Source organism: Larimichthys crocea, unplaced genomic scaffold, assembly GCF_000972845.2.
Source record: "Larimichthys crocea isolate SSNF unplaced genomic scaffold, L_crocea_2.0 scaffold268, whole genome shotgun sequence".
NCBI lineage: Eukaryota > Metazoa > Chordata > Actinopteri > Sciaenidae > Larimichthys > Larimichthys crocea.
The window spans coordinates 760,598-787,833 of NW_020853535.1; the positions used below are offsets into that span (position 1 = coordinate 760,598).

At 43.5% G+C, this 27,236-nt stretch overlaps 1 protein-coding gene across 2 annotated transcripts; it reads left to right on the plus strand.

Moving 5' to 3' along the window:
- Positions 1–27,138, plus strand: gas2l3 (growth arrest-specific 2 like 3). 2 transcript variants are annotated; one of them, XM_010735560.3, is made up of 9 exons: positions 1–159; positions 13,145–13,200; positions 18,300–18,486; positions 19,555–19,673; positions 20,799–20,940; positions 22,653–22,716; positions 22,815–22,956; positions 23,728–23,832; positions 24,516–27,138. In XM_010735560.3, the coding sequence occupies exons 2-9, from the start codon at positions 13,165–13,167 to the stop codon at positions 25,926–25,928; spliced, it is 2,208 nt and encodes a 735-aa protein (XP_010733862.2). In that variant the 5' UTR covers positions 1–159; positions 13,145–13,164; the 3' UTR covers positions 25,929–27,138. The 2 variants fall into 2 exon arrangements, with proteins under 2 accessions (XP_010733862.2, XP_019121181.1); XM_019265636.2 differs by lacking the exon at positions 1–159 and adding an exon at positions 10,782–10,986.
- The last annotated feature ends 98 nt before the right edge of the window (positions 27,139–27,236 follow it).

The following is a 27,236-nucleotide window of genomic DNA, read 5'->3' on the forward strand; positions in this document are numbered from 1 at the left end:
CTGCCCACAAACACACGCAGTCAGTGATCTGAGGAGAACATGAGTAAGTCCCGATAAGTGGAGCACCAGTTCAAGATTTCCACAAGAAAAAAACGCGTTGAAACAACACAAACAGCCCGGATCTTCTGCTTAAACGCTCTACACCCTTCAGCGCTGCTGGTGAGTTTAAAAGCTTTACTTTTCTCTGAGGGGAATGAACGAGGGGAAGCTTATCTGGAAGTTTTCACCCGGCCCGTGCAGAGGTTTTCTCCGGGTTTCTCCCCCAAAAAATCCATGAGGGAGCCTCGTGGAAGCTGGAACTCTGAAAATACCGTTATTCCTCCACACAGCTGAAGTACAGTGTGTTTTTTTTAAGTATTTAAAATATAAACGCGTTTAGACAAGATGCTAGGAGTTCAGGAATAACGCAACATTTGAAGTATAACTGTATTTAGGTGTGCTATTTTTCATGTTTTTCCCTTGTAACTCAGCTGGTTTAAAGTGTACCTCCAGTGCCAGTCACTATCACTTAAAGGCTGTGCTTCTGTTTATTTCCTTAATGTTAATGAAACGTTGTGCTTTTGTTTTCCCATGAGCTGCGATCGAATTTAAATGATCATCTTGCAGTATCAAACCAATTTACACCCCTGCACTCTGCAGCTTTCACTCTTACATAATGACACACTAATTGACACTGACAGGTCTGTGCGTGTTTGTGTTGAGGGAGAAACGACACCTATCACACACACACACACATTATGAAGTACATGTGACAGACAGGCCTGGCTTCCCGTTGGAGGAAGAAGGATGAAGTACAGGCTCGGCAGGTGCTTCCTGGAAAGAGGGTCACACTTGGGAACACACTGAACCTGAGACACTGGTGATGAGATGATAATGGAGATTGTTTATTTTGGTCCTCAACAACAACATTTCCCAAACATGACCTTGTGATTTAGCCTGATAATCAGACTTCCTTTCACTGCGTTCATTCTGTAGAAACTAACAAGAGAAGTGGGCGGTGATTGAGAGGTCTGAAACCAGGCCACTTGTGAATGAATTATGTATTCCACTGTGATTTTTTTTTTTCTGTCCATGTCACATCATTACACAGAATGTGATGTAACTATAACTCATGATTCGGAAAAGGGAAGAGTTGGAGGGGGGGAGTGATTGATAGCGGCCGTGTCATTATTATTCATCCTCACATGCTCTGAGGAAAAATTTACTTCTCGTCCCACACATTCATTGATCTGAGCACCAATTAACTGATGGTCAGGCCAACCCAGATGGCTCGACCTGCTCGGCTGTTGAGACACTGACTTGAATCACATTGCATTAAGATTAGAGTCGGAGTCACTGCAACGATTTGACAATTTTTTTTTTATTGATTAGTTGTCAACTATTATCATCAATATTTCTTGCTAATTGTTGAGCCGTTCAGATGAGCTCAAGAAAAAAATCTGATCCGATTTTCTGAGCTTCTCAAATATAAATGTTTTCTGCTTTTTTTAAAATCCCCTATGACTATAACTGAATGTTTCTGGCTTGTGGACAAATAAAGACATTTGAGGATGTCACTGAAAGATGACAGGACTTCCTCTTCTGTCTGAAATAACATCGTAATGCATGAACATGACATTCTGCTAGTCTCTATAAATAGATATTTGCATACGAGTACAGATAACTTAAAAAAGCTAACAACAATAGCCAGTGGGTTCACAGATTTCCTCCACACAGACTGGTATTGACTGGTCAATACTATTCGGACTACAAATGGAAACCAGAACACTTCCGATGCCAGAGTCTTGTTCCCTCGCCTAAAGATTCTGCATTCAGCTCCTATCAGTTTGTTTTAGTGTCTTTAAGCTCATTGTTTTGGTTTCATAGCCCGAGCCACAGCTTGTAGCCTCAGCGTGGGCCAAAAAATAATGCACGTCAATGTTTGGAGCCATAATGTACTTTGAATATTTAAGTTATCTAGTGCTTGTAGTGTAACTTTTAATATTTTGTAGGGTTATAGTACATATTACAAAAGCTGTACAGTAATTAAGTCTCTAGAGATACTTTGGTGCATTCAAGTTGACTTCTTTTTGTCTGATTGTTAGGATTTTGTTTATCGTCAGGGCTCACTGTGTCAAACTGAAGGTGTTCCTGTAGTGCCAGTGATATGGTGACAAATGACCGGCAATACAGTACGTCACTGTTTGGGGACGAAGCTGAATGAGCGCACACATGATTATCAGCCCCAATAGTAATCACCATCTGCTTGATCTTTGGCATCAAGCCTCACAGTTTGGCCTGCCAGGGCTCAAAAAGAAGTTAAGACTGAGACACACACACACACACACACACACACACACACACACACACACACACACACCACCAGATGAGACAAAGGAGGCTTAATGAGTTAAAAATGCACGTGGGCACATATGGGCTACGATGCTGCGTGTGTGGACACAATGGAGATGGTAATGAAATCTTGGATTACCCCTCATTTATTGAGGGTGCAGTTTACAGGAGGCGATGATGAGGGATGGGGGGGTGGGTCATGGGTAAGTTAGTGTGTTAAAGGAGGTTTATTATTCAGTAGGTGGATACAGGCAGATACTGTAAATGGTTGTACAGTAAGGCTGACATGCATTATGTGTAGATGGCTTGGAGACAGCTGAGTAATCTGTATATTTTGATGCCATGAATCATAATGTGATTTATGTGTTTAAGGGCTGAGAATTATTAGATTTTTTTTTTTCTATGGATCAGAATCAGAAATACTGTTTCTGTTACTGTGTTTGAAGATATAAGGGAGCACAGGTTTCTCCCACCATGTCTTAGCCCTGATAAGGCTGATTAAGGTGAAAGGTGCCCTGGTTTTTAAATCCTTCCCCCACCTATCCCCTTCCTCAGACACTAACCGGGATTATTATGTGACAAACAAACACGGCTAATAAGGCTAAGCTCGACGACCCCTCCACCTTTCGCGTCTCCTTGGCCTGACCTTCTGTGAAGAGTTGGAGGTTGGAAGGGGCGGCATGGCTGTTTTGGACTGCAGAGGCTTATCTGAACTGACTGATAAAGCGTGTTACACGACAACTCTGGGGACGTTTGTTTGGACTTTGGAGATTCCAGTTTGTTGGAAAAATAAGGAATTACTGGCAGGACTCTGTGGCGCACAATATTATTTGGTGTGACTGAATTTAAAGTTAAGGAAATAGAGTAAAAATGATAAGCTAATATGTTGACAATAAAGGAGGAGCCCAGCTGTGCTTCACACTGTATTTACACTAGTAAGTTTATCAGTCCTGATTTTGGCTGCAAGATGGATGTCACAAAGGTTTCTGCAACCATTGGTTCTCTCCTGATAGGCCTATCTTTCACAGTTTCACGTCCCAGTTCATTAATTTATTGAACACATGATGTGACGCTCCTGTGTTCATTATGGGGTGACCATCAGTTACTGCTGAAGAAAGCTCAACGGTCAAGTTGGTTTGGTAGCGCGCTAAGGTATTTCAAACTGGCGGGTTGCTGGACGCCTGCACTGCAACTGAAGCAATGATATGAAAGTAGATTAGTGCCATATATCTGAAGAAGAGCAGACTATGATTTGCACTTGTAAAACCCGTAATTCGCAACTTGTGAATGCGCATCTCGCAACTTGTGAACGCGCATCTCAGAGTTTGTAAGTGTAACTTCAGATCCACACATCTGCAAAAAGCAAACTGCAAGCATATTTCACAACTTGTGAAAGCGCATCTTCGAATTTGCACTTGTAACTTCAGATCTGCAAAGCTGCACAACATGATTTGCATGCGCAGGTTCCTATTTGCTCGCTCAGTTGCGTCATCCTTCTCACGTGATTTTTGGCACGATTCACTCGGATGGATTTGAAGGAAACGATTTGCGCGCAGAGACCAGGAATGCCTGTTCTACCACTCTTGTCCAAGAGGTGGCAGTGTGGTTATTGGATAATATATCAATAAACGGCTCAGTGGTGGTGGTGGGTGGCTGGCCATGACTCTTGGTCTACGACACGGCGCCATGAGAACATGGAGAGAAGTGTTCAACAACGTGTAAGTAACATTATGGTTTAAATCATAGACATATATACATAGACGCCGCATTGAGCGGGTTGGTCGTTGGTCGCGATACGTAAACGGCGCCGCCATATTGGTTCGGGCAGATCTGCCCGTAAACTAATACAAGGAAATGGACTGAACTTCATAAAGCGCCTTTCTACAAAGTTCTTCAAGTTAATGTCTCTTATACACCCATTCACACACATACTAATATATCTGGGAAACAAACAGGCACCAAAAACAACATATGTAACTTTTAAAGTGATGATTATAAATGTTTACTCCTTATGTAAGCACCAAACCAACGTATGTATTTTTGTAATGCTGAGTGTTTACAGCTACTAATGTGTGTAACACTGTTACTGTGATGATAAATATTGAAATATTTATATTTAACATTTAATCTGTGTCTATAATAACCAGATCCTGAAATGTAGATGTGAGATGAGGGTTTTCTGAATAAAGAGCACTAACGTGTACACACACACACATACACACACACACACAACACACACACACACACATAATAATTATATAGATATATATATATATATATATATATATATATATATATATATAATTATATATAGATATGTGTGTGTGTGTGTGTGTGTGCTCTTTATTCAGAAAACCTCATGTCACATCTACATTCAGGATCGGTTATTATAGACACAGATTAAATGTTAAATATAAATATTTCAATATTTATCATCAACGTAACAGTGTTACACACATTAGTAGCTGTAAACACTCAGCATTACAAAAATACATACGTTGGTTTGGTGCTTACATAAGGAGTAAACATTTATAATCATCTTTAAAAGTTACATATGTTGTTTTTGGTGCCTGTTTGTTTCCCAGATATATTAGTATGTGTGTGAATGGGTGTATAAGAGACATTAACTTGAAGAACTTTGTAGAAAGGCGCTTATGAAGTTAGATCCATTTCCTTGTATTAGTTTACGGGCAGATCTGCCCGAACCAATATGGCGGCGCCGTTACGTATCGCGACCAACGACCAACCCGCTCAATGCGGCGTCTATGTATATATGTCTATGATTTAAACCAAATGTTACTTACACGTTGTTGAACACTTCTCTACATGTTCTCATGGCGCCGTGTCGTAACCAAGAGTCATGGCCCACCCACCACCACCACTGAGCCGTTTATGATATATTATCCAAATAACCACACTGCCACCTCTGGACAGAGTGGTAGAACAGGCATTCCTGGTCTCTGCGCGCAAATCGTTTCCTTCAAATCCATCCGAGTGAATCGTGCCAAAAATCACGTAGAAGGATGACGCAACTGAGCGAGCAAATAGGACCTGCGCATGCAAATCATGTTTGTCAGCTTTGCAGATCTGAAGTTACAAGTGCAAATTCGAAGATGCGCTTTCACAAGTTGTGAAATATGCTTGCAGTTTGCTTTTTGCAGATGTGTGGATCTGAAGTTACACTTACAAACTCTGAGATGCGCGTTCACAAGTTGCGAGATGCGCATTCACAAGTTGCGAATTACGGGTTTTACAAGTGCAAATCATAGTCTGCTCTTCTTCAGATATATGGCACTAATCTACTTTCATACAATGATGTCATTGCATTTGGTAGGCCTGTGTGTGTGTGTGTGTGTGTGTGTGTGTGTGTGTGTGTGTGTGTGTGAGGCCAGCAGAAACCGCTCAGAGTGGGCATCCTTCCAGCCAGGCCTGCTGCAGCTTAAAGGATGCTGTGCCTGTGTTGGTCACTGCTGATTGACACGGTCAACTGACCGCTGACATCATGAAGGGAGGGAAATGAAAAATAAGGAAGATGACTCTGAACATAGAAAGTGTTTCAAGGCCCTGCTGTTGGCACAGGCCGGTGTCGTGATGGAACTTTGTTAGAAAACGGTCTTGTTGAGGTTTGGCCGTTGCTCCATTGAGTAATGTTCTCAATCGTCTGAGGAAAATATGTCAAAATGCAAGCACACCATTGCATATGATGTCACCTGACCACACCACACAGCCCATTCATTCATATCTATTCCTAGACTCGGAGAAAATGTTCACCATAGAGCAGATTGGGTATCCTTTCTTGTAGCTCCTGTTGGAAGCACAGTTTATTGGCCAAAACTGACAAGTATTATTTAGTTTGTGGCAAAGAAAGTTGGAGATATTTTATAAGGCTATACAACTGACAGTCCAGATACAGTCAGTGGACTGACATGTTTTGGGTAAATACATAGCTTTAGTTTGACAGTCTCATGTGGCAGCTCACATACAAGGGACGGAGTACTGCCAACTGAAGCCTCTTTTTACCGACCTGGAATCAGCTTGCATCGGCCCCCCTGCTGGACAAGGAAAGCACTGGGCAGGAAGCCTGATCCTGAGTCAGCACTGAAGGGCTTTGAAAATCCTAGAGATGACCCGGTGGCGTGTGGTGAGCTGTGGATTACCATCAACAAATCAAAATGGGATTGGCAGGTGGCGCCCACTTATTCAAGCCTTTAAGATGGACTTTACTCCCAGTGTCTCACCTCTAAGGAAAGACCACTCCAACAAGGACAAGCGGAAGGAGGCCAAGAAATGTTTTAATCCTGCTTGAAAGGGGGGGTGGGCTTTAACCATGGAAAATCATGATGAGCAAGCTTGTACAGGCCCAGGGGGCCTGAATTTCTTTACAAAGCAATGTTTCATTGAGGATGTTCGACAACAGTTCATCAACAGACCGTTGACGTACATTTACTTTTTCTTTCTCCTGCACTGAATGAATTTCCCTGTCGACACAGTGCAGCCTGGCCCCATCTGTAATGAAAAGGGGGAGGCCGGGCTCTAAATGAAACGCTCCTCCGACAGGGTAATTAAGTCCAGACACAAAGGGCTCAGCAGGAAGGAGTTTAATAGAGGTGGAGTTAGTATTCTCTCGGGGGAAAGCTGGGTCCAGCAGAACCCTTTTTGGACTGCAGGGATGGGGATAGACACAGGAGGTTCACTGGCCTGCAGCCACTTCACACCACGAGAACTGAGGACACGCACACAAAGATATTACTCATCCGCTTCTGTATGCTCAAGTTATCACATTCAAAAGTAGGGCCTCATTTCAGTCTTTCTCACGTCCAGCACAGTCCTAACCAAGAAGATTTCAGGTTTAAAACATATCATGCAGAACACTGATAACTGCACGCTCTCTCCGCGAGGGCCCCTAAAGTGATCGAGGTAATCTTGTGAAAGAACGAGAAAAGAGAGCTTGAATTGAGGGTTTCTGAAATTTATTGAAATTGTTGGATACAACAAGTTCTGATAGGAGGGGGTTTAGATTAGAGATGCACAGATCCACTTTCTTCACCTCCTTCAATACCGATATCTGAGGTTTAGTATCGGCCGATACTGATCCGATACAGAAAAACAGAGCAGAATTACGGTAACAAGCGGTATGTCACATTGTGTGGAAAAGACTGGGATCATTTTTGTGCAAGGCAACGTCAGACTTGACTTAAACATTTCTTTTCTATTTTAAAAAAACAAATAAATAGATATAAATGTACTGAATTATTTATTGAATAAGTGTACCAGTACAACAATCTTAAAAAAAAAAACTCAATAGCTTCACAAGCTTGATAGACAGTTCTTTGTAATGGTTAAGTTTAGTGCAAAAATGATTTTACCATCCAACACAAAAGTGGAAATTTTTTCTTTCTTCTTTGGGTGATCCAACAAGCAATTCTGTCACATGTGGAGTGGTGAAAAGATTTCAAGTGAAATTACAAAAGAGAAAATTGGGAGGTAGAAATGTTAAAATCCCTTTGGATGCCCAAACATCCAGGCTCAGAGCTACTGGAGTACAGAAACAAGGTGGAGAAGGGAAACCTGTCCAGAAAACATGCATTATTAACATGTAACCTCAAAAGCCATGGAGGCACATGGCTGACTTTGGTTTCATTTCATTTACTCGTGCTTTTACTCCCCGGACACACACATAATGCCGTGTACTGGAAAATCAAAAGGACATCAACGCCTAACATTCTGCTTTCACTCATTACATAATGCATTCTCATTTCTTTTTTTGCACTTATGCACGGGTGCTCGCATGCACGGCCGGAGCGCCGCGGGCTGCATGCGTGCTCCACGTGCTGTGTGTGTTGTGGTGACGGATCGTCGTGGAGGTGGATGCACTCTGCTGTCTGGAATAGCCCTGATCCTCTTAAATGATTACTGGCTACGACCAGAGAGAGAGAAGCATGGGGAACATGCGGGCAGATGTCTCACCCCCCCCCCACCCTCAACAAAACACACACAGCATCTATGTATAGTGCATTTTACAGGGAAGCTCGGACTAGATCCCTGTCCTTTAATAGACTCCAAGTCTATTATACCGCTCATTTGTACACGAACAAAAGCAATTCCTTTAAATCATTCATCACCTTTTCCTGGCAGGAAGTAGATTGTATGCAGAGCGCTATGAGGAGAAAATGAGCCTCTTAATGAGAAAAGCTAGCTAAATGAACGGTGGCAGTTTGTTTATATCAGTGCAACCCTTCAGATCAGTGTTCAGTTGAACATTTTTAAAGATGTATGTGGGTCCATTATGACTCAAATCAATAAAATTAATTAGTTTGTCTGTTTGTGAAAATATGTGGCACCCCATAAGTCATTGACTTTAAAATCTTTTATATCCTAACAGAAGTGCAGTTACAATCAGTATATTAACTGAAATCTACATCGTCTGTGCAACACTGCAATGCTTTTACAAAGGTAACATCTGGAAACCCCATCTGAAGTTAATGCTTTAAAAGTGGTCTATTCAATCTGGAAATAGCAGTGTCCCTCAGGGTATAAACCCCCGAAACAAAGCTTTCATAACAAGAACTACAGGTTAGTCCACCCAAACCTGACCGGGGTCTTTTGTGTGGCAAGTTTCTGTGCCTCATTTACTCAGTTAATCCTAATGGAGCTTTTGAAATATAGGCTCCTCCTTCATGTGCACCTGAACAAATGGAGAATAGGGATTCTTGGAAAGTTGTGAATTCCCACACTGCTCTGTGAACAGGGCTTTTGCAGAAAAGCCAAAAATAACATAGAAGTACAGCTTGTTCATCATGAGCCAGACAATCAACCATGTAAGTTGATCCACAAAGGGGCCCAGCTGCATATTTGGCCCCAAAGAAATCTAAACATAATCCTCAAAACTCTCAACTCTTTTGGATGCAAAATCTCGTATGCTGACAGAAACCAGGGGGTGGTGGAAATGGCACATTACAGACGGATGGCAGAAGACTGCCAGCATTGTCGCATGTATGTTCCCCCAGCAACCGCTGGGGAATGTGCGTGGTAGCGCTCACAGTGTCACGGTGTCGAGCCCTGCCCTTTCGAGCGTGCCACTCCCAAGTTCACCACTACTATAAAACATGTTTTGTCTTTGGCTCCCTTCTTTGGCTTCGGTTCTCTCGCCCTCCTCTGTGTTTGACATTTGACTGTGTGTGGGTGCCTTTGGTCTCCGTAGGAAGCCCCGCTCTCAGGCTCTGCTGAGGCCCCAGATGCACGCAACTGGAGTCCAGAGCTAAAGATTTGCCCTTTTGTCCTGTGTTGTTGTGGGTGACCCTTCACAAACGCCTCTGTGCTGAAAAGAAGCAGAACCATTCTGGATTGTTTCCCTCCTCTGTAATCCTAAATGTCGTTCCGTCCATGTTTCCAGTTATTCTGCTTTTGTAGCCTTGGGGACATGGCTTTGAACGACTTCACTGACCCTTTGAAATCCTCTCAGGCTTGGTCTAGATGTTATAAATCAAGCCTTTCATTGCTGGTCCTTGATCTTTTTCGATCAGTCAATGATATTTCCATCCTCTTTCCTTTACAAAAAAGTTATTCTCTTGAAATTTTTTGGATCCTCAAAGTTGTAAATTGAATTAACAGTACAAGGAATGAAGAGTTTGCAGTTGTCTTTGACCCAACATCGAGGTTATGCTGAAGACGTCAAGCTAATTTCCCAGATGTTTCTCAGTATTCAGTCTTGTGTATGACTTTGTGTTCCAGAACATGTGATGTCATATCTAACACAGCATGTTCCCAAGATGAGAGAGCGTAAGGATAGAGGGATAGATGTACTGTACATGTTAGGAGTCAACTTGCATCTCAGTCAAACGGCACTGTAGTAGGAACAGCTGTGGAAAACCAACATCTGTGCAATCTGAGTTGATCACATGACGTCATGTGTTCTGCTCTTTGCTTTCTTTCTTGGAGCTCGCTCTCTCCAAGGCAAATTTGTTGGCACACTTTGCATATGGATGCAGGTGTCATCTCTCTCGATACCTACAGCAACATCCGCAATCCCAGAAAAAACACTAGAGGGACGAGCTTATTGTTTTTCCCGCTTCCCACGACAAACTTTCTGCTGAGTGCTTGTTCGGGAGGTTGGGGGAGTGCTCTGGTGGGACTCGAGGGAGGTGGGGGATGAAAAGGAAGTGGAAGTAAACCCCCCTCACCTCACCTCCCCTATTCCTTCTCATTCCATTTCATCGCATCCTGGTCGTGGAGTTCCTGGTTTGGAGATGGTGTGTGTGTGTGTGTGTGTGTGTGTGTGTGTGGTGGGGAGGGTTGCAAGCTAACAAAACAATAGGGGCTTTGTGAGAGGGTCCCGCCGTGACAGGATTGTTGGGGGGGTGGACACAGGGGGGGCGGTTGGGGCTTAGCGAAGCGTAGCCACTTCATTAGTCAGGGCTCTCCTTTTGCACCTCCTCCTCCTCCCATCCATCCTCCCTCCCTGTCATGCTCTCGCAGCGTTTCCCTCCCCGCTCACTCGTGGAACCACAGAGGCAGGAGTCGCTCTGGCAGGACAGCACCGAGCTTAGCGCAGGGTTTGTTTGCGGGGTTTTTTTTTGACGAGGATGTGCTTTTGAAGCTGACTGGAGTTGTTTGGTGCAGTTTCCTCGCTCGCTGCCGTGCTGTTTTTGTTCTGAGGTAGGTTGTCTTGTGTTGTCAACCTTCCTGTCCCGTCCCGTCCTTGGTCGCTGACTTGCATCTTCTCTTCCCCTGAGTGAGAGCTGCAGTTTTTGGTGTCAGATGACTGGACGCAGCAGTGTCAGGCAGGCCTTTGATCAACGACTGAGGATGTGATTTTTAGTGTCTGCGGTTATGGAGGCTTTTCTAGATGGTTTTTCTTCCTCATATCAGTTTCATCACTCTGTGCATGATGACATCAGTGGAAATCAGCATACATCTAGAAGTTTCATAAAGCTGTTTCGGCATAGAAATTTAGGGTTATGAGGTGATATTTGTTTGTCCGGGGAGAGAAGGGGGGGCTGGTAATGGCTGGTGACTATTGCCTCAGCTGTGTTGACCAAATTATCAGTGTTATTAGGATCTATGTGCTTGTGATTGCTTTCTCCCCCCACCCACACTGCCTCTCTTTGTCAAACACACACCCCAGGGAATACTGAGCGTCAGGGTAATCTTCCCCATCCGGTATGGGAAAGGGCAGAGAGGAGCACTCGATGTAACCCCATCACTTCCTCGTGAGAAAGTCTGATGCAATAAAACTCAAATGAAAACAACATCCCGGCTGTCCGCAGCATCCTGAGTGCCTGTTCATAGCTTGTATCCTGTTATCTGTCCTCTATAAGATTCCATTACTACTTCTGTCACTACACATGGCAGCATGGCTACATGGTTTTCAGCTTTCCCAGCTGATTCACCAGGACAACCTGCACAATTTGAATGTATGTCTTGTAAAGTGAATTACACACTTATCAAACAGTGAATTAGAAGAATACTAGAATGATTGGGATCGCTACGATAACGAGGGTTGTTGTATACTGTAGATAGATGAGCCACAAACTAGTTTAAATTTTAAAAGACTGAATGGACTTGATGGGCTAATCAGGGTTTGTCTTGAATGACACCATGTGGAACCAGTTAAGCCAGCAGGTCATTCACAGGGTTTTCTCTTGTCTCACTCTAGTCCCAGGAGTCAGGAGGCTCTATTGTAGCACTGGATAATAAACCAAATATATTGAGTTACCGACATCACGAATCTCTTACTGACCTAACGCTCATCACATTGAGTTTTTAATAACTAAATGAATTTGGAATCGTAGGGATTCCCAATCATGTTTTTTTTGCTGCTGGTTTTGATTGCCACTCATCATCAAAGACATGGGTCCTATAAGGTTGACTGATGACTGATTTGTCGGACTTGCATTCTGACTGGTAACCTAGCATCAAGTCAAACCGCTACTGTTGCCTACATGTACATCAACATTTTGCATCCCAAAATAATAGCTCAAAAAAACAAAAATTCCAGCTACATTTTTTTAACAGTTGATTTGATGTTCTGTTATAGATTTAAAAGAAGCTTCTTAAAGAATCTGAAAAAGTCAGATCTGTGGGGGGGTTATCTGCATTTTCATGCTCCATTGTATCAGCCTTTAAAAAGCCACTATCAGTAGAACTTATAGAAATGAACCAACATGTATTGAAATATTCGTCTTACATTCATCATCAAAACAACAGATTTTAGATTGCATATCCAGCCCTGGGTGTTTTTATGTTTTACAGTATAAAGCACATTGAGTTAGCTTGAAATAAAATGCTATTTTAAAAATTGCCTCGCCTCGCTGTGCCTTACTCCAGGGAATGTTGATATGTTGAGTGGTTTGATATTTTGGGATCTGTGCTAAGTTGCTTTCTTGGGTGTAGTTGGATGTAAAGATCGATACCGCTTTCATTTAGCTTGCCAAGTGGAAAAGGCTAGCCTGGCCTGGTCACTGCTTCTGGCTGTTGTTCACCCAAGAAATAGTTGCAGTATACAACTCCGCTGTTTAATCGTGCTTCTAGATAAATACCTCCTGACTCCACTTGATGCACAGACATGAGAGTGGTATTGTCATCTGACTTTAACTGTAAACTAGAAAGTCAACCATTGTTGTTCCTTTTTAAAACTCTTTTTTTAAAGCTGCCTGACTAGCCCATAATCAGATACCATGTGCATCTTGATAAGCGCTTCTCAGAGACCCAGAGGCAACCGTCGCAGCTTCCTTATTCACACTTTGAACTAGAATGTGATAAAAGTACGACTGACTCTCTTTTTCACCAATTTGTCCATCTTATCTTTCCACAGAATGAAGAAGTGAATCATCTATGACTGCAGTCATGGCTGTCCAGACTGGCATCCAGGTAGGATCATCGACATCTAGATAGAATTAGATTGGAGATCAGGGGGAAAGACATTTCTCATGGCTGTGTTTTGTTAAAGCCTCAACACTTTGATACTTTTGTAGACATAGTTAAAATCGTGTTTTTGATCCAACCTTTTAAATTGTGGCTGGATTGATGATTTTCTTTGGTTGATATTGGCTAGTTCACAAAATTGGTAGCCAACTTCACCATTTTCACTGATCCTGTCAAATATTTACTAGCTACACATCTGTACCAAGTTTCAAACCTCAGATTCCAATTGCAGTAGTGCTGAACTTGACTTTGGGTACTTACTATAGCACCCACTTCTGGGTAGTCAGTACCATTTTTAGTGTCCACGTAGTGAGTCACCCAAGACTGTTGCAAGACTGTCTGTGTGCCAAATCGGGGGGGAAAAGTTCCCAGACTGTGCCAGAGTTATTTAGATTAAATAAAGGACTGCAGACATCTGTCTCCCACCCAACAGCTGCGGCGAGCCCACCTGTGTTACAGCATGCCGTCTTGTTGTTGTTATGCATGTCTGACGTTCCCTGAGGAGTTTCTCCGAACATTTTTTAGGGGGAGTGGGTGGAATGCGCAACACTCTTTCCTTTACCCTCCCAGCAACAAGAGTATCAAGCCATCCCAAAACCCAGAACAACAAACGTATCGTGTTACAGATTTGTCATATGGCAGCACCTCATTGACGAGTGCTTTCCTCTGTCATCTGGTTTGGAAAGTCCTGAATGTTCCCCCGCCCGTCTTGGACTGTGGATATGCAAAATATGTATCCCAGAGCTATGCACATAACATGTGGCAGGAAACCCTCTTAGACTGATGCCCATGTGTTCACGAGGCGTTAAAGCCTTCAGAGTTGCTGATGAACTGTGGTTGAATGCTCTGTGCTTCAGACGGACCAAATTACCCCAAATGATTGTGTTAATTAGAAGGTTTTTTGTGTTCTGATTGCTTTATACATTGTATTATCTCTGCAGGATGCTTCCCCATGCTTTGTTAGTTCAAACTTTGTTCTGTTCTTGTTCTCATCTCATTCCCACTCATTAGCAAACAGCAGAGAAAATGATATTGTTCGCTATCAAAGGCACCCTGTGAGGATATTGATCCATGTCAGAGCGTGGTGATGCTGCAGAGACTGTAACACTGCAGCTACTTCCAAAGCTCAGAGCTTCACTGCTCATGTAGAGCAGTCACGTCCGATAACTGGTCACACTCTGACTGCTCCGGTCACCCATGCTGAAAATATATGCACTCACATGGAAGTATAAGTAACATATGCGCACAACTATTAATGCAACAGTGAAACACAACCATCGTAATATAACTTCTGCAGGTTTTGGTCTCTTGCTTCAGATGTCTGACTGGAAATCTTTTGTCATCGGCACAAATTGTTGCCGTGGGATTAAAACGTTGTCTCGGCAAAGCTGAAAACTCCTTGTTTTTACCTTGACAGTGTTTTCAAGTTTACCTGGTGGGATTCAAGATTTCTCATATGATATGTTTACTAGCTAGTGGCTTACTGGTCTGTTGTTGATGTTGTTCAGGTAGTGTGCAGAGGGCTTATCAGACATTTTCGATAAAGTTGCGGGCAGTAATACCAAAACAACAAGCTAAAAGATGCTAAAAAGGTCCATAGAACTGAGGGGATTTGGAGAGTCGATGTAAAACCCTCTGCCTTCACGTAACCTCCTTCACGTAACATATAGTCATTTGACCTATTGCTCATCTAAAAATATCGATGTGCAGCTTTAATTAAAGTATTTTGTGTATTTTAGTTTAGGTGATTTCCGTCAGACAAAATGTTGCAGCTTTTGTATTTGCTATTTTAAACACTCATTCTAAACACAGCGTGCGGGAGGTTTGGTTGTGTTTGTTTGTAAAGAACAGAAGAAGAACAGCTGAAGCCTGAACAGACATAGAAACAGCAACATCTACAAAAACCTCAACACAAAGATCAATGATTGCCCACAGTTAGACTGACATGTCAGCTCTTGGGGCAGCAGTGCTCAAATAACCCACCTCATCTCTCCGAAACTTTCTTTGGCAGCTCTCCTAAAATTCCTCATTAAAACCAAGGCTACTCCATCTTTTTTTCCCCCAGTGTTACAAATATCTGAGATAAAAGTGACCAAATGGAGTGCCAGAGTAGCTCTTTTAGTATTCAAAAAGAGCGGCATGACCTCATTAGTTCAGCTTGGCCAAACCAAACAGCTCTGGGTTTAGTTATGATCCTGAAAGGTCAAAGCTCAACAACTATCCCATAGGAAGGTTTAAGAAATCGGGATAGCTGAAGACGATGTAAAGATGGGAATATTGATTCAAATTGAATAAAGGAGTGAGAAATCATGAGAAAAAATCATGAGAAAAGATCATGATCTTACAAGAAAACCTGGCTGGATTGACATGATTTTTGGAATATATTGCTACATCCCACTTTTCCTTAGACCTCCTGCAATGGACCTTTTGTTTCAGCCTATAAGTGGCTCAGGTTAAGAGCATCAGATGAATTCCTGCAGCATAAATGGTAAACATACAGGCACAAATGGTTCAGTACGATGTGTTTCTAACCAGGATTAATATCAACCCACATTCCAATGAGGATTCTAGATTTTAGTTAACTAGCCTGAAATCTGAATACTGACTGTGAACCTGTATACAGTTATGTGACAGAGTATGAGCTGGATTATCTCACTGTTCTTTTACATAACTTGTAAACTTTACACTACGCTGCCTTATTTTCTAATTAGCTGCATGTTAAGTAATGTTCATATGTTGTTGTGGACCAGCACAGCGCTCCAGGCAGCGTGCCCTCCTGATCTATGTTACATAAAGTGTGTGTGTGGGTGTATACGTGTGTGTGTGTGTGTGTGGGGGGGGGGGGTCGGCTCATCCCTTTTGAAGTGAGGTAACCTTTACAGTTCTGAACATCACGTTTTTGACACTTTCTCTGTTTTTTATGTGCATGTTCCACATTGGTTCCCACCTCCACCACCCATTTTCAACTTTATGTCGTCCATTTTGGCTTTTCAAGATAAATATTAGTTTAGTGTTAGAATTAAAGACATGTAAACAAACTGGATCAGAATTGCATGAAGTTGAACATTAAAGGGGCATTGCTCCAATTTTACACATGAAGTTCAGTTAACAACAAAAAAAAAAATTACAAAAAAATGATGTCATCAGGGTTATCTCTGCTCAGGCCTGAGATATTTTAGTGGAAAGTCTCCATTATAAATTGGAGGTGTAAGGTTTTAAATAGGTGGTCTATTGAAAGATCTAGCTGCATAATGGGAAATGTAGGATGCAGTGTTATTAGAGCTCGACCGAGCTCAATTTGATTTAAACATTCTTATTCTGTCTTATCAGAATGAATTGAGTTTAGTCACTTTATTGCTTTTATTGTAGCTTTACTTGTTGCACTACTAGTATCCTTAAGATTAAGGCCTGTATCTTAAACAGATGTTAACAAACTGGACGGAGTTATGTAATGTCTGGACGAGTCGTCATAGTGCACATCTGCTGCCGATTTCTAGATTAACCCTTTCTGCAGCCTGCGAATGATTTAAAAAGGTCAGAATAAAACAACATATAGCCATTTTGTGAATCTGAATTATTTCCAGTTTGGAGGAATAGAAGTGTTGTCATCTTATACTTCTTGACAAGAAAGAGTTTCCTAAAGGTAAACCAACTTAGGTATTGGCTAAATCCAAGAACATTGAGGCTACACAGGATTATTTTCTGTCTCTTCTTTTATATCAGAATCTCAGTGAACTGTCAGTGCAGAACTGTAGCATGACAGAGAAGGGAATGGGAGGCAGGGGTGTGACAGTAGAGATGGATATGTTGGGACATCAGTGTCAGGAGTCGGGATCAGCGTCTCGCTCCAGGCACTGAGCTCTGGATTGTGACCAAGTGCTAGACACCCATTTAAGCAGTCAAGTGCAACAGTGTTCAGTTGTCTCCGTTTCCTTTTTGAATTTGAAACCAAAGACAAAATAATGACTGTGCGGTCGTCTTTCAGTGGACAATGGAAGACGTTCCAAAAAAAGCAACATGTTGAGGTCGGGTGGTTAAAGATAAATCTGAGGATGTGGTTTCCACTCACAGAGTGAACCACAGTGGTTAGCAGGCCAACGTCTTGAGCGCGCTGCGAACTCCAGCGAAGTGTGGTATGACGGCATCCCTGATGCGTCCTCTCTGCATGGATGGGTCGATAAAATTCCTCTGATATTCTCACAGTGCAAGGCTCAATGTTAACTAGAGTATGATAATGCCGCGGTGCTGGCTTGTGGAGACAGTCGGCTGTGGAAAAACCGTTAACCTATATTCGGGGTTAAAAAGCACTCTGTAATGAAGTGTTTCCAAAAAAACATTTTATATAGGTTTCCAAACATTATACTGAAGACGTAACACTACTCTTACAGGTCTGAATAACAAAATCTGGTAATAAGAAAGGAACATCAGGTATCAGTTTTCTGAAATCTTAAAAGAATAGCTCAATATTTTGGGAAATATAAAGATAGATAACTCCCTCAAAACCTGTCTGTACTTCTAAAGCTCTCTAAAGACTACAAGTTGAAGTTTTACGGTGGTGTCACGTGCTGGACTATTTCTTGGCTGGTCGTAATGACTTCCTAAAGAGTCTGGCGAGTCTGTTTCCTGTCTTAATGCTAAGCTAAGCTAACCGGCTGCTGATAGTAGCTTCATATTTAGTGCACAGATCTACTATTTTCTAAAAATGTTGTGACTCTTTTCTTTAAAGTTGAATGTCTTCAAGCCAAGAGAAAGCAGCATTCTGATCAGATTAGGCAGACGTCTCAATAAGTGTGCAGCCACACTAATCTGACATTCTGTCAGGCTTTATGTTTGTTTCTAATCCTTTGAGTCATACAATTAACACTTGAATTTAAATTGCAAATAATTTTTATCATGTTCCGAGATCTTGACTGGTGGTTGCTTGCCTCAAATAATATAAGCAGTTCCAAATTTCTTCCACAAAAGTTCAGCTCTCTCCATCAACGTTAAAAGAAACATGACTTTTAACCATCTCTTCACTTTGCCCCCTTTCCTCTCGTCTCCAGGTATGGTTCGGCGAGAAATTCGATGCCCCGTTGCTGAGCCCCAGGAGCCCTCGCAGCCCATTAGCACAGCGACACGGCCCCGGCCTCGCAGATGTCTTCCAGTATGACCAGTGGCTGGCAGTGCGACATGAGGCCACCCTGGTGCCCATGCAGGAGGATCTGGCCATCTGGCTCACTGGCATGCTGGGTAAATGCTTCGTGTCAGCCGAGAAATATTTATATGATTTTAGTGTTTTTGCCTGTTTGGTTCGTGTTGTTTTGACATCTTTCAGGGAAAACAGATGCTAGTTTCTGATTTATTATATTTTACATTGGTGGATGCAAACAACAGAATAAATGTGTGCAAACCTATGCACATGTGAATGATCACCGGACAGTTGCATGCTTACGGTTTGCCCCTTGAGGCTAGGAAAATACCGAAGCACAGTTGACACGGGTCTCCCATGTAATTGGATTTGGATGCTGCTATTTCCATCCGGGCCTTAGTAAACCACAGAAACAGGAGGGGAACAAAATCCTTCATTTCATCCGTCTCCACCATTATACTGACATCCATTGTCCCTTCAGATACAATGGAGCAGTGAGGAAACTGAAGCTGACTGGAAACTGACTCTATTGTCGACCAGTGAAACCGTTTTCTCTGTAGTAGTAGACAGTCTTTCTCATGAGGAATGTGGGCAGGTACTAAAGGATCAACTTGAGTTATTGGTACCATGACCATGATGACCCGAGTACCACATTTTTACTTTCTGAACTGTTTGACCCGTCTGATAGTGAATCCTGAGGGACCAGATACTGCAGAAACAGGTGGTTGTGCAGCAGATACAGTTTCAAGCCTCAAGGCTCGGCCGTTGTTGTGTGGAAAATAAACTTTTGTGGAGGAATCTTTAGTCACTTAATGTTATAGCTATTGTGTATTTTGTTCCCAATGTAAATTCAGTTCACATGGCCTTTGTTGAGCTTCCTAGGGCGGTGATTTACAAGAAGGGGTAGCGAGAGCACCATAAGTCCTTGAGGAGTTAGTAGGGGAGTCGCCTGTTGAACTGCCAGACTGAAGTGTTTTTTATAAGGTCCTACAACAAAAGATGCTGTTAAAGAAAAAAAAGCTTATAGAGTGAAGAATTCCATTTAAATCTGGGCTGTTTACTTTGCACAGGAGGCCTACAGAAAGTGAAACAAATCTCATCTTTATTAAAAGGCTGTTGCATTGTTCTGTACGTTTTTATTCTTTGTTGTTCCACTTTCATTTTTCCAGGAGAAGACGTGAGAGCAGAGTTTTTCATGGAGGAGCTGAATAACGGCGTGAAGCTCTGCCAGCTAATTGGTGTGCTGCAGACTAAGATCGCCCAGAGCTGCCCCACCGCAGTGTGCAAGGTGAGTCAGACAGCAACGATGAAAACGGCTCGGGCAATTGTCCAAAGGGCAGATTTCATGCTCGCATATGGGCAAAGTTTGGGGGGAACAGTGTGGACGCATCTCTGACTGAAGTTCAGTTTTCTGTTAACTCTAATGAGCGGTCAGGTGGACTTTTGCAACTTAATACAAGATTTGATGAAGTCTGGTTGTTATAATGTACTTTTTTTTCCTGAAATTTTTTGGACTTTCCCGTTTACAATCAAAGATGCATGTGCATGAAATTAAGTGAGTAACGGCAGCTGGTAGCAGTAATAAAACAAAGACTACAGAAAATTAGTGCTGAGAAATAAACCGTGTCTTACCATTAAATCAGGTAAGGTGCACCAACCAGGTAACGTTAGCATAAAACAAGTAGCGGTTGCGTACAGAAAGTAACTTAAACATAAAAAAAAAAAAAAAAAATGAAGATTAGCATGAAAACAAGTGGCATTAGCATAAAAGTACTTCATGCTTCATACTTATTATTAACATAGAAAAAAATAAACGTTGACATGAAACAAATTACGTTAGCATACAAGGAAGCAACTTTAGCATTAAAAAAATTATGTTAAAATGAAAGAAATAACATTAGCATAAAGGAAGTACCTTTAGCATTGGGGGGAAATTACGGTAGCATGGAACAAGTTACGTTAGCATAAAATAAGTATCTTTGGCATAAAACAAGTCACTTAAGCAATGAAAATATATATATATATATATATATATATATATATACACCTCCCTCATTACTCATAGAACTTCCTGTGGTTTATCATCAAAATCTACCGGATGTTAGATGTATTATACAAGCACAAAAAGTTCACATGCAGGCAGTGTAATCCGGCAATTTACTCAACTTGTCAATACAGTGTACGCTGTTAAATTTTTCCCACGTTACTTTTGCAATGCAAGCAGATTATGGCACAAAATGTTAAATGGTGACTATAATCGGTCGTTTTGGTCTGTTTTCTACCCCCCAGTGAGATGCATACACATGCATCTCACACAGCTCAGTCGTTTGTATTCTCACATTTTTATCCTTGACCACATATGTCCACACTGATGTTCACGATCATGGTTCATAGAGTTTATCTTTTCTGACAGCTGTTCCCCACGAGGAAGGTTGCGTGCAAGCGGGATGCCTCCCCAGGTTCCTTCTTCGCTCGCGACAACACTGCCAACTTCCTGGCCTGGTGTCGCCACATTGGTGTGGAGGAGACCTATCTGTTTGAGTCCGAGGGCCTCGGTAAGAGCTGCAGCAGATCATCTCTAAAACACTAAAATATCTGTATTTTTAATCACTGTAGATGCACATCGCCTCCACAATGCTCTGCCCTGTCTCGGTTTGTGTACAGCAGCCTTAACTCTGTTAAAGTCCAGCCACCTGAGTAAATCTGACCTTTGAGTTTCAGACAAGAGCTTTGTTTGTTTTGGGCTGATATAATGGCGTTATGCACACAATAATTGTGTTTTTTTGTAATGCAAGAACCCACAGTAACTTATTAAATTTCCAAATCTGGTGATCTGGCAAGGATTGACTGACTGTTTGTCACAGTCCAATCTCTTAAATAACCAGATTAAAAAACAGCAGTAAGAGTTTTGTTTATCCAAGCAGAAATCTTCAACTTAGAACTTCACCTTAATCGTTTGGTAAATCTTTTATTCCAGGAGAGAAGTGCAACAATTTGTCCAAATAACATTCTTACACCTGTCTGACACCGGCCGAGCCATGCTCCTCAATCTGAAAACTTCCTTTGGAAGTATTCTGATGAGTTTTCCTGCATGAGCTTGGCCACTGTCCATCTACTGGAAAAAAAAAAAAAAAAAACGAGCTATTTTTCAAGTCCTAGTCGGATTTTAAATCCGGCCAGAAGCAAGCTGAGACCAAATAAAAATTAGACACCGGAGGTCAAATACCTAAAGGTTCAGTGTGTGTCATTTAAGGGGATCTAATGGCAGAAATGGATTATGAAAACCATAACTGTGTTTTCATTTGGGTATGTTAGTGGGGCGTTCAGACAGGAATAGGCAAACCGGACGCAGAGAGAAGTTGAGCTAGATTCAACTTTTGGGATAATGGAGCCCTCACGTCACATCCTGCAAGTCAATCAGACACTCAGATCAGTCAAACCTCCACAGACAGTGCCCACTTAACCTGAAAATAAGAATCCACCATTTTGAACCAACCATGTTTCTAGAAACCCAAAACGGACTCTAGATAGGACTTTCTCTGTTTTTCACGGCCACTGTAGTTTATCCTTCATGCTTGGAATGGGAGGGTGAGGCGAGGGTTATTCAGCTGGTCGCAATCTGCAACTGCAGAGTTCTTTTAAATATTTACGCAGATGTTGATCCACCTGCACAACACACTAACATATTTATTTAGCCACCTGATCCATGCGTATGATTTGGATTGTTTGTTGTATTTGGGCAAGAATAGATGGATAAGGAGGACACAATGGAAGAGGCAGAGAACATCAGCTAACGTGAATATAATTAACTCTGGAGCTTCCTATGTAACAGTGTGAAACAGACTGCGATTGTAAGCTCCTAATAACTTCTCAGAGCTCTGTTGTTTAAGCTTTACTTCTTAATGGCTTAATAGGATCTGTTGTGTTGAGCAATCACCCTGAGTACTCTGTATGGAGGATCACTTCATTAGAAAGAAAGGCTCTCCAAAAAACGGATTGGAACGGTTTAGAAAGAAAAGCAATAGCTCTGCTGTTCCAAGAATGGAAACAGGTTCTTTAATTCTTTTTGTTTAATATTCCTCATTGACTTTTCAAGTTGTTTTTTTACCCCAAAACCTCTGTTCTCTTCTGCATGAGTCACCCAACAACCCCTCAGGGAGCGACAAACTTTTGTCACACCGTCCCTCTTCTCTGCCGTCCTGTTCTGTCTCCGGCACTTCATCGGATTATTTATTAATATTCTGTCAATTGTTGTTTTGTGTCTCAGTGCTGCACAAAGAGCCTCGGCAGGTTTGTCTCTGTCTGCTGGAGATCGGCCGCATCGTCTCAAAGTAAGTTTTTGTTTTGTTTTTCTTAACACAGAAGAAGAAGATTCAAATGAATCACGAAGAGACAGATTGGTTTAACATCTCCGCTGTGTGTCTGTCAGGTACGGTGTGGAGCCTCCTGTGCTGGTGAAGCTGGAGAAGGAGATCGAGTTGGAGGAGACCCTGCTGATGACTGAGGAGCCGCCTCCAGCCGTCAAAACATTCAGTGTGTGCTGTCAGCACGGCGGCCTCTACCAGCCCGGGGTGAGTTCTGACTGACAGCTGGAAACGAACACTGTGGTGTTTTTTAAACAGACACAACATGAAACTTTCGCCTGCGGGAAGGAAGTCCTCTTCAGCCGGTCGAGTTACCGTTACTGAACACTTGGTAACATTAGAGAGCTGTCTTCCAACCTCAGTCTACATGATGGCGTTCACACCGCCGGGCAGAAAATGCAGATGTGAAGTGTCGAAGGGCTGCAGCTGATCACATTAGCATCGCATAGGTGGAACATGCGTGACCCATGTGCGACCCAGTTGAGGCCGCTTCAGCAGGGTATGACTCTGCGCTGACCACGTGAAGCTCCCCTGACGCCCCGCGTATCGCTGCCACACGTGACCTCCAGGCTACATATGTGCCGTCATACAGCCGTAAGCGCACGTGGCGTTCACGTAACAGTGCAAACATTCATTTCTGATGGACTCTGTGATTCCGACTCTGTTAGATTCCCAGAGGAAGACAGGCGGGCTAAAAATAACAGCGCTCACTGAAGTGGAAGCAGTTTGGATGAAAAGCGTTCAGCACGTTGCATTTTGAAATAAGCAGCTTGTAGCAGACGCTGTCAACATTCTCTCAGCCTCGTGCATCTTCATCACTGTGTCGCTCGAGAGACTTTAACATGTCTCACTGCTGTCATCACGTTTCTTTGTTTTCATCTTCTGAATTATCTGTAAACATTATCCATGATTTACAAAGCAAGTCCAACATTGCTGCTCCGATATGGCAGCCTTACGTTCCCTTATCATCCCCTGCAGGAGCATGGCATGGACGACCCGCCCTGCAACTGCTCCAACAGGGTCTCCATTGAGTACCTGTCTGAGGGACGCTACAGACTGGGAGACAAGACCCTCTTTATTCGGGTGAGTGCTCTGCGCACGCACGCACACACACACACACACACACACACACACTCAGTAATACAGCCAATGGAGTTGACTAAATTGTCCCATTCAGAAGTAGCAGAGCGGTTATGTCACAACTCTTGAACTGCACTGATTCCATATGTCTGTGTTTCATAATAATATTTAGTATAATTAATTAATATTGAGGAGGATTTGAAGACAATAGAAGAGCCGATGAGGAGCAGCAGAGTCAGCTGTTCCGTCGCTTCCTCTGACCTTTGACCTCACTGTTGACAGAGCCAAGCAAAAATAATTTTTCCATGTCGGAGTCTGTGAAGAAACACGCTGTTAGAAATGCCCTAAGTAATCTGATTACTTTACAAACTGTATTCCTGTGGCTTTATTAGTACTGTTTAAAACAAGAGCTGAGGTAAACATATTGTGTGTGTGGTAATAATAGTGTGTGTGTGTGTGTGTGTGTGTGTGTGAGAGCTCTGGCAGCAAAGCTAGGGTCACCACTTCACTGTTGGCTGTAACCTCATTATCCAATCGCATTGCGTTGAGCGATTACATCATAATGATGTCACTGTCCGTGATGCCGAGCCTCGGGACAGATCTGCAGCAGCTATTTTGAGAACGTCAGGAGAATGTCACTGTTGATTTTTGTTCATACTCACCAAATGATTTTTCCCCCTCCACAGATGCTTCATGGTAAACACGTGATGGTGCGTGTCGGCGGCGGCTGGGACACGCTGCGTGGTTTCCTCATGAAGTACGACCCTCTGCGAGTGCTGCAGTTCACCACTCTGGAGCAGAAGATCCTGGCCTTTCAGAAAGGCCCGCCCGGCCTGGGTGGTCACCATGGCAACGCAGCTCCGCCCCCTCCTCCTGACATGGACCCCCTCGCCGCAGTCAACAACCTTATGTCAACCTCCTCTGCCTCCTCTTCCTCCTCCACCTCGTCGTCTTCCTCGTCCTCCGGCCTGGCCTGTAAGCCGGCGTCTGTGACCGCTGCAGGCCAGACATGTCGGTCCTATGCCGCCTCCCCGGCCTGCACGCCCACGTTACCCCGAAAAGGTTCTGCCACGGCGCTCAAGAAGAACCTCCAACTGACACCGTCTTCACCCAGGAAGCCCACCCAGCTGCCCCTGCCCGTTTCCACCAAAGGTTCCTCCTCTCTGCCCTCCACGCCTGTGGGAAGCTCCTCCAAACAGTCTCCCAGCTTAGGGTGTCAGGGTGTACACGTCAGTCGCAGAGCTGTGACTCCATCCTCATCTCCATCAGCTGCCCCTGCAGATCCAAGCTCCGCCTCCAAACTGAGGCTCAGACCGTCCCCACGCGGCCCCACCTCTCAGCCCAGAAGCCCCGTCTGCCCCGAGCCGTCTTCCAAATGCCCCAAACCCTCCAGCCCCTGCACCTCCCCCACCGCCGCCTCAGTGCCTCGCCCCATCACTGCACCAGCACGGGCACCCACCCCTAAAGATGCCCGGCCCCCAACGGGCGCCGGCCAGCGCTCTCGCCTTGCACAACGCCGCCCCGGCTCCCCAGCCTCGCGCCTTCGTCTAGAGGCGGCCAGGCGGGTCCGGACGGCCGCAAAAGCTGCGGTGACGCCGACGCCAAAAGCAGTGACGGCAACTCCACAAACCCGGACCCCCACCTCTGTCTCCACCCCCACCTCACGGACTGCCTCCCCGGTGCTGCCAAAACCCGCCTGCTCCCAGCAGAAGAGCAGAGAAGTCACAGCCAAAGCCAAAGGGCCTCCCCCGACCAAGGCAGCTTCTACTGCTGTCCCTCCACGTGGTACTGTTGCCGTCCCTGGGCGGGTCCCGGGGGGCAACACAGGCCCTTCCCCCGCCAGCAAAACCAATCAGAAAACACCAGTCACAGCACAGAGGGTGGTGCGAAAGCCAGCAGCCACCACTAACCACATCAACGGGAAGTCAACCCTAAAACCTGAACCAGCTCCAGGACAAGTCCTTGCCCCTCTCAAGACCGGCCCCAACGTCCGAGCCGTGAAGACCGAGCCCGGCGTTGGCAAGAAGGTCCCACAGTGCAAGGGCAAAAACGGGGACCCTTATTTTGAAATGAACAGTCGGAGGAGGCAGAAGACGTAACGTGGGGACGCTCTCTGAGGACTTCACCAGAGCCAGCAGGCTGGTCACACAAAGCTTCTTACAAACCAGCACTTCTTGGAGCTGCGTCTCCTCAAACAGACGAATCCCGTCACTAACCCGCAAACCGCTTCTCACGTTTGACCGTTTGTGTCTTCAGATGTATTTTTGTTTGTCTGTTTTTTTTGTATGTTATTTAATAGACTTTTTCATTTTCTTTTTTTTTTAATCCAAAAGGGTCAAAGGTGTTTTGTGTGTCGTGTCTTCGTGGTGATTTAACGGTCAGCTCCATGTACAGTACATGGTCAACACTAAAACTTGCACAATGTTTACACGTTCACCTTCGTTACGCGTACAGCCGTTACAGATCATGTCGACAGACTTTTTAAAGAAAGTATAGATTTTATTAGAGAATCATGGTCAAACACTAACCTCATACATTACAGGACACAGCCATGATTTAGTCAAATGCACTTCTTGTTTGTACTCATGGTGAAGCAGCGTCCAAGTTCCCTCTGACAGGTTACCAAAGTTGTGAAATATCTGGAGTTCAGTGACACAACTGGAACACAAATGATGTTTTCGGATGAATTCACCTCCCCGGTGAGAACGTTCTTTCCACTGGTGGATGGTCAGATGTGGTTTTTGTATAAATGATATCTAGGTGGAAGGTTTGCGTAGACGGCGCCTAACAAAGTGCCATCGGGAGCAAACCTTCCTGTTGCGTGCCTTCGTCAGAAATCTCTCGTTTCTGAGTGGCATTAGAATGTATTAGATGATCGGGGGGTGGCAGGGGGGTTTAATGGTTTTTACTGATGAAAATTGCACAGTGTGTACGAGCACTCATGACTCCGGTTTCTCTGAGGAAAGCCAGAGTCGTAGATGAACTACTGATCAAACGCCTCTTTTTCTTTTAGAACAGGAAACACTCGAGGCCGTCCGGAGGCCCAAATCATTTTAGAGCAGAATCTACTTGGTATAGACTTTGTTTTTATGTTTCTAATGTTAATGTGTGTCTTAAAAAATCTAGTTTTATATGTGGTGTTTGTGTATGTGAGTGCGTGTGTATACAGTATATATTATCAGTGAGGCTTTTTTCTTTGGCACTTTACAGAAAGCGTTGGTTGTGTTTGTCACAATTTGAATGTTGATTCTGTCTCGTTTTTTTTTTTGTCAATTTGGTTTAATAAATGGACAAGTGTTTTAAAGCTTACCTTGGCTACGTTGCATTTGTCTTGTTTAACGTGTTTTCCTGCTGCTCGTTGTCAGTGCTCCAAATGTTTCTTTCACTCCAAAAGCCTCAAAACTCTC